General features: G+C 40.1%; 1 protein-coding gene across 1 annotated transcript; it reads right to left on the minus strand.

Moving 5' to 3' along the window:
- Positions 1–381: 381 nt before the first annotated feature.
- Positions 382–2,898, minus strand: LOC134796043 (alpha-1,3-mannosyl-glycoprotein 2-beta-N-acetylglucosaminyltransferase-like). The gene is made up of 2 exons (XM_063767968.1): positions 2,689–2,898; positions 382–2,453 (listed from the first exon to the last, which is right to left on the minus strand). Exons 1-2 carry the CDS (start codon positions 2,738–2,740, stop codon positions 1,555–1,557), a joined length of 951 nt encoding a protein of 316 aa, XP_063624038.1. The 5' UTR covers positions 2,741–2,898; the 3' UTR covers positions 382–1,554.
- Positions 2,899–8,616: the final 5,718 nt, after the last annotated feature.

Raw genomic sequence — 8,616 nt, forward strand, 5'->3', positions numbered from 1 at the left:
TACGGACGTAGTCTGCTGAGTATGAACTGTAATCCAGGAATAATGCTCTCGGAGTACGCGATCATGTTTTATAGGGAGCTAACGTTCGTGGGGTCGGGTGACACACATGTGCATTTGTTTGACGCGCGGATGTGTTTTCGGAAACGTAACGGGTCATACGGCCCTTTCCAATTAACACGACCGAGAAAAGCTCGTATGTATAGGCCAGTCCTAAATACCTACCTAATTATAATATAACCGACTTGGATTCCTCGTTGATGAGGCCCAAAGCCCAAAAACTTGCAATGTTTTGGATTCAATGGATTCACGATTAATTTTTTTTATTAACAATATGTATGTCGCCCTGACCTACACACTGCACCAATAAAATTAAAAACTTACGCCATATCCATATCCAATTTGGGGACACGGCGCCCTCCGTCGGTTATCAATACGAGCTTGCGTGTTTTGGGCGTTTCTACGCTGCGCCTTCGCCTGCTCGCGTTTCTCTTTCAACCTCTTCATCGCAAACCGCGGCAGGAATGGATTCTGTGCTTCTGCTGTCTCCATCACCTCTGCAACTGGCTCCACCGCATACTGTTCAAGAGGCTTCGACTGAACCAACACGAAAATTATCGTGATTATCAGCAACCCAAATAATTTGTAGGCCATTTTTAGTGTAACAAACTTGTGATGCGCAACTGTTTTGGATAGCTACAGTAATTGCTGTTTCGTTGCAAGTCTACCACAGAGTACGGACGAAGTCTGCTGAGTGTGAACACTAATCCAGGATTAATGCTCTCGGAATATGCGATCATGTTTTATAGGGAGCTAACGTTCGCGTGGTCGGGTGACACACATGTGCATTTGTTTGACGCGCAGATGTGTTTTCGGAAACGTAACGGGTCATACGGCCATTTCCAATTAACACGTCCGAGAAACGCTCCTATGTGTAGGCCAGTCCTAAATACCTAATTAAAATAACCGACTTACCTAGAGTCCACCTAAGCCAATATTATCTTTGACCTAAGCTAACGCTACTCCGTGTGGGGTAGCACAGAGTGTGAAAGTGTTATTTTAAACGTCACAGTTTCATATAATTTTGACGATAATGAGACACTGTTTGCGTTCCCTGTTCGCGCCATGACCTAATAATTACAAACTACGAATACAATTACGAAAACAACCGCATTGTTTTAATTAAGGTAAGTAATAAATGTTTAATCTGTTTAATTTTGGCATACCATACTCGGAGATGAAACATGTACATAAAAATAAATTTTCAAATTAAGGGGTAACAATTGTTTTACTATTGACCGAGCGTTAGCGAAGGTCTTCGTTTCAGCTTGGGCAAAAATGCTATCGTATACATCCGGATATTCTCCTCTACAAATCGCATTTCTTAACCGATCCTCGAGAAATTTTGTGAGAAGCCTCTGATATTTACCGGTTTTTGGTAATGATACTGGGAAAAATGGGAATTTACTGGTAAATTTCCCAAATGGGAATGATTTCGATATTTATTCTCATAATGTTATATTCGTCATTAAAATTTACATAATTTGAATTATTAGATTAATATAATTCCTGGTAATTTACTACCGGCACAACACTACTCTGGACAATTTTTCTTTTAGGAACGAGGAACACGCGACGGCCTTTTATAAAGCATTGCACAACCCCGCGTAGCCCCGTACGTGGTACACCGTGTCTCAGATCTTTCATCAAACCAAACATCGCCGCTGATTTCCTAAAATCGTAAACATTCGTATAAGGTACCTGGAAAAATTTTAAACTGCTGTTAAGGGTACCTGCCATTACTTCTTCATCTGTGGCTTCCGGTAGCGAATACACGAAGGAAAAAAACATATGCTCATTTTTCTTCAGCAAGTAAGAAAGGTTGTACTTAGTGAAAGGTATGAAATATTTGTTCACAATCATATGACGAAGATGTCGGTCAAAGAGGTACGGATTGCTAACTCCGACCCTTCCGAAATTAAAGGTCCTGGATATTTCTGGTCTGATGCAAACGCGACCACGGGAGATTGCTGGATCACGTAGCCAGTCGTCAAAGTAAGTTTCCGGCCAATTCGGTTCTAGCTCTTCCCATGTTTTAGATAACACCATCCAGCCCAAGCCTGGAAAGAAGTCCGTTCGATGTAGCAGCTCCGTTTCTTTAATATCCACCAGGTCCTTCTTGCAATTATCGTTCCATGCTGACACGCACCAGATTGTGGGATCTTGGTACAATAGTGGATAAGTGCCGCGGAAATATTCGTAGAAGTCGGGTGAAATGTCCAAGTCATCTTCTAGAATTATGACAGCCTTGTGCTGTAGCGTTCTGAAGACGTGGTTAAGCGCAAACTTGTAATGTCGAGCGATCTTGTAATAACCCTTTAAGTGAGCCGCTACATTGTGTCCCAGAATATCCGATTGATCTGGCTGCTCGACGAACGTGATAGTAGGATCGAAGTCTGCAAAAGATTTAATTATTTGGCGCGTTTCTTCGTGGCGGCAGTCTTGACTCACAATTATAGGGTAAATGCTACTGTCTGGCCTATATCTGACGAGACTCTCCAGGCATCGCTTTAAGTACGGTCTATTGCATGTCATCACCAAGACTGGTAGAACATCGTTTCTAATATCATATGTTTTTCTTTTGTTTGAAAGTAAAAATAACAATAACACTAGCATCAAAATTAAACACACCGAATACAATTTTCGCCAATTTCGATGCATCTTGATCACAGTAAAAATACATATATTTACATCATGTCTAAAGCAAAAATATGTAGCGATCCCCAAACAATGTTATGTCCAAAATGTTGTTTTGTAGCTCACTACCACTACGGCAAAGTACAGGCATGTTTTTACGTTGGCAAATATTATGAACATACACATATTGATGGCTACTTCATATGCGTTTCGATCAATATTTTACGAGCGCAGGTACCTACCTACTTTTATCGTGAACTGAGTGGTTACGGTTGAGAAACCGAATAAATGGAAATATCCAAGTGATAAGAAGCCGACCATGTGCGAGTTGTTGTTGGGGTTAGTAACTTAGTAGTACACAGATACTCAACTCAAAACTACCAGATGAGCATGCTACCATAACTAATATTAATTACTAATGACAACATTAGCAAAAACCACAATGTCGGATGCTTCAAACACGGACTTCGAAGGAAAGGGGCCCACAGCAGATTACCAGTTCGCCTGACGATATCAGCCTGTCAGTTGTTTGGAACTGTCACCTTTTGCGTTTAACTAACTGGCCGATATCGTCAGGCGGACTGGTAATCAGTGGGCCCCTTAAGGATGACTTACGCTAGACCGGGCCGTGCCCGGGCCGAGGCATCCCACATGACATTTTCTATGACGGCTGATCGATAATCACGTGGTGCTTTCCATATAGAAAAAGAAGTGCCCTAAACTCCGGCCCGGCCCCTGTCCGGTCTAGCGCAGTCATCCTTTACCCAGCAGTTTCGTATGTTGTCTGATTTAATCCAATTAGAGTTCCAAGCCCGGACTATGCATTAAGCCCGAATGCGATGCCTGATGCCTCACATGCTTCCAGTGTCAAGGCTCCGATAAAGATGATTCATTTCAGTTTCTCAATGTCAATATTTAGCTATAAACTGAATAAACAGCAATAAACCTCTGAAACATAGCTGGACTTCTCTGAATAGGTGTTAATCTCGGTTTGTTTACCGGGCTTGAAATGTATAGGGATATTTATAAAACAGTCATTACAGTCAGCGGCAAAGATATGTCAAACATACTTGTTATAGTCGTACGAGTATATGCTACAAAACCCACCGATTAAGTTCTTAGAATCTTTGTGTTTCTTCAGAACAGGAGAGCGGTAGGAAAGGGCGAGCAAGATCAAGATGGCAAGTGCGTTTCAATGCAAATCAGGTTAATCCTGGGTTAATCAATTCAATGAATGCAAATCAGGTTGATTTCAGAAGAATGAAAGGCAGAAGGTTTCCATCTTGCCCTCAAGTTGTGGCCATGGAAAAATTTACTGGCTCCTAAACTAAATTTATTTATGTTTCTTTATTTTATTTTATTAGATTTAACTTAGGTAGTTAATATTTAGTCATATTATATTTTAGTTATGTAAAAAAAACTAAAGGTTAAGCTTCCATCTTACTCGCTGCTTCCCTATATTTTTTATTTAGTGCAATAATTTGTCAAATGATAATATAAAACAAATACATACAAAACTTAAGAACTAAAACCCGTTCTGAGCCATGCCGGGTCCAAAGGTCCCCATCACACTTGCAGCGTTACCCCGCTGTATGGCGATGGAGACCTGTTGGACAAGCCATGACTCAGAACGGGGGTCATTTATCAAATTAGCACCAAAGACTTTGATTGTTTTTAAACACGTACCTAGCTAGTTTAGGTTCCGGGACAAGTAAACTTTTTGTGAGTAGACTTTTTATCCACTATGTATTTTCAAAGCAATAGTTTAAGAGATAAATAGGTAAAGATAGATAAAGATAAATATGGTACCTACTACCTAAAAGCGACGGTTTTTTTATCGGTTAGATATTTGCTTGTTTGGTTTTTAATATGGAATGTTTTTTTTACAAAAACATTACAAATTTCATTAGGCACGTGGGGGCAAGATGATATAGGTACATCTTAATAAATAGGTAAAGTAGGTACCTACCTAAAAGCGACGGTTTTTTTTATCGGTTAGATATTTGCTTGTTTGGTTTTTAATATGGAATGGTTATTTTTACAAAAACATTACAAATTTCATTAGGCACGTGGGGGCAAGATGATATAGGTACATCTTGCCCCTCCGTAGTTTTAAAGTGATGAAGAATTGCGGATTTCAATGTATTTATTTCTTCTCTTGTAAAATGGTGAAAACGTGTAAAAGAAAGGCAAATAGTGGAGAGTGATCAGAGAAGGCCATGAAAAAAGCGGTGGATGCTGTTTTAAAAGGGAAGATAGGGTACATGTCAGCTGAAAAAACATTTTCTGTCCCTCAGACGACTTAATAAGTGACTTAAGAAATAAAAGTAAAAACAGTTCGTGAGAAGTTATCAGACGACGATTCCAATATTTAGGCAAAAATTTAAGTTTTGTTTAGGCCCTAGATATACTGTTATGAATCATTCCTATCACCCTATCTTGCGCCATAGGGGTAGTCCATCTTACCCTACCTAGGGGCCAAGATGGTGAGAATGCATCTTTTGCCATTTTTTATTTTATTTTATTATCTAACTATAGTTCCTAATAAGTGTTGAGTACGAGTTACTGATTAACAAAGATAAAAATAAAAAATAACAATTCTTAAAAAAATAGCAATTTCAGTGTTATTGGACTTGAAACGTTAAGTTGCTCCGTATTACCCCCTCTCCCCTATCATGTTTTATAAAGAGCCAATGCAATCTGCTCTTGAAAGACTCGGCAAAAACTTTTTGTAGCTGTCAGACCATCAGACAACAAAGGACCATCTAATAACGCTCGTGTCTTAAACATCCTTTTCAGAGATCCGTAGTCAACTATAGGAACGCATATAGTTTCGCCATGTCAGTCTGTCTGTCCATCCGAGGAGGCTCCGTGGTCGTTAGTGCTGGAAAGCTGCAATTTGGCGTGGGTACCTATATAAATCAATTGGTAAAATAAAAACAATATCTGGGGGACATATAAAAACTCAAAAACGCGCGTTTTCCCAGAGATAAGACCCAGCTAGATCGATTTATCGCCCACGAAAACCGCCATATAGCAAATTACAACGAAATCATTAGAGTCGTTTCCGAGATCCCCGATATATATATACAGGTTGATCAATCCAAATGGGTCAGTATGGAGAAGTCAGAAACTATAAGAGATAGCGAAATCTGTTCTTAGGAACTATGGCGTCGATTTTGGATTTAATAATAATGGCATTCAATTTTTTTTTAATCTATCATACATAACCGGGATTCGAACCTGTTCAATATTCTTTATGTAATCGCGTGTAGTATTTGTTTGTATGGCAACTTTTAAACGATGCGTGATAGGTGGGGGTGCTCGACCAAATATCATAGAGGGCCCCGAGACAAAGCAAACTACATTAAAATAAATTCAAAATGGCCGACTTTCTCTTTTAATTATTTCAAGTTGGTCCGAGCGCGTTGAGATTTGGCATGCGGTGAGCCTGGGAGCCCAAAATTACCATATCAAAAAATTTTTTTGGAAAAATCCAAAATGGCAGCGGATACGGGCAAAGTCAAATTTCCAAGTAGGTTAAGCGAGCCCGAAGGGCGAGCTTCAGGCCGGGAGGCCGAAGGCCGACCCCGGCGGAGTGCCGAAGGCCCGGAGCCTCCACCCCGACTCCCAAAACGCGACTCCCAATAGGAAAAGTGTTGGGTCGCGTTTAAGCTCCAACTTCCCCTCTCGTGTGACGCTTCGGGCCTTCGGCCCTACGCGGAGCTCGGCCTTCGGCCTGCGCAAGCCTCGATGTTTCGCCGTCGGGCATTCGGCCCGCCGGCTTCGCTCATCAAGACAGTTGACTTGGTAGAACGCTTGGAAGCACCGCATTCACGCAGCTCGCCGGCCTTCGGCCTCGCGTTTTGGGAGTCGGGGTGGAACTAAGGTGTTGAACTAAGATGACAGGTAGAAGGCTTTGGAACGTCAAGAGGTTTCTCTTGGGTGAACGTAGGCACGAGTTGGCATTTTTGTCGTTATGTTGGTAGACTGGTCAAGCAGGTTGACCAACTTGACATTGAGGCGGGAGCACTGGAGCAGCGAGGCTCCGCCGCTGGTGTTCTTCTTGATCGGACCGCGCTAGAGATCGGACGTACTCGTTAGCCAACCTCGTGCCTAACTCGTCGCCACGTTCCTGAAGGCTTATACCTGAAGGATTATTCTGAAAGCTGATAGAATCCAACGTTCTTTATCCATTTAGCTAAGTGTTTTATTCCAAGTGTTATTTTGATTTCTTATGTTTCATTAGAAGCTTACTTTTGTGAAATAAAGAAAGGATGTGTTGTTTTGAAAGGCTGTGATCTTTTATTTTACAACAAATCAGTTTGCATCGGAATAGCAATTGGTTCTTTTTATCATTTAGTACTGAAATATAGTAGGCGCTAGTATGGTTAACGAGTCGAATGCTTATTTCATGCACTGGTAGCATACTAATTTACCTGTGAAGTAATACATTGAGGTACTATGCCCACTACCGTCGCCCTTGCCTCCGTCAGATACATAAATAAACAAGAATTGCTCGTTTAAAGGTATTAGATTAGATAGGTATCAGCTGCAAAAGAATCAACGTAATCTGATAATCACGTACTTGAGATAACCTATAGACTTAGGTATCAAAGCAAAGTTATCAGAGACGTGTTCTGAATCTGAGACGGACAGGGGATAATTAGAAATACCTAGTTGAATCTTTAACAAAAAAAAACGACTTCAAAAACTTACCCTCAATTCAGTCTCAAGCTTGCTACTGCGTTCGACAGCAGACCAGACAAACATGGTCGCCCCTTTTCGGGGTCCTTAGCAAAAACGGAACTCTTATAGATTCATCTTGTCCTTCCGTATGTCACAGCCATTTGACTCTGAATCTGTAACATGGTATGTTAGTCCGTGACGTACACGACAAAAATGTGTGATATACGGGAAATGATGATGATGGAATTTCCTTTTGCAGAGTTGCTTCTTTTGACTCACAGATTGATTTAGGAAGGGGAGCCAACCGGATTTTTGATGCAAAATTTTGACTTAAGGGGGGGTGCCCCCCGAAATTTGTAAAAAATTTAGTTTGGCTATGTGCGCAAGTTTGGTATCATTTTCGGGTAAATCAAGGATGCTGAATTCATTTCTGATATTTAATTTATACGGTTTCATATAAATAATTTGAAAAAAAATTAAAAGTAAATTTTTTCTATTATGTTTATTTCCGAATAAATGCCAATTTTTTTTTTTATATACACAAAAAATAAAAATTTCATGAAAAAGCCCTACTATTCCTCGTTATATTTTGTGTGCATATTAAAATAAGAAAAATATAGGCTTTTATTCGGAAAAAAATTAAATACAAAATTTTTATTTTTCATTTATCGGTATAAATTAAATATCAGAAACGAATTTAGCATCCTTGAGTTACTTACACGAAAATGATACCAAACTTGACCACAAAGCAAAACTTTATTTTTTACAAATTTCGGGGGGCACCCCCCCCTTAAGTCAAAATTTTGCATCAAAAATTCGATTGGCTCCCCTTCCTAAATCAATCTGTGAGTCAAAAGGAGCAACTCTGCAAAAGGAAATTCCATCATCATCATTTGCCGTATAATTAAGACGAAACAGGAGCTGAGTTTTAAACATTTTAGGTAAGTAAATATACCTGTCTCGCTAACGGAAGCGGCACCTAAAAGTAGTGCGATAAGGACAAGGCGAAAAATCCTGCGTAAAAATCTCAAAAATCGAGGTTTCGTACTCCTCTGTTTCCTCCTCCAAAACTTAACCAATCGTAACCAAATTTGGAAATCTAAATGATTATGAAATTATCTGTGTCGGACCGTTTTGCTTTTTTGGCTAATTGATATCAGTTTTGAATGCCACGCCTCTCATTGCGGCATAGTCAATTAGGCCATTTTTGAAGGGCTCTAGCGCCTTAAAAAA

This window comes from Cydia splendana, chromosome 13 (assembly GCF_910591565.1).
Source record: "Cydia splendana chromosome 13, ilCydSple1.2, whole genome shotgun sequence".
NCBI lineage: Eukaryota > Metazoa > Arthropoda > Insecta > Lepidoptera > Tortricidae > Cydia > Cydia splendana.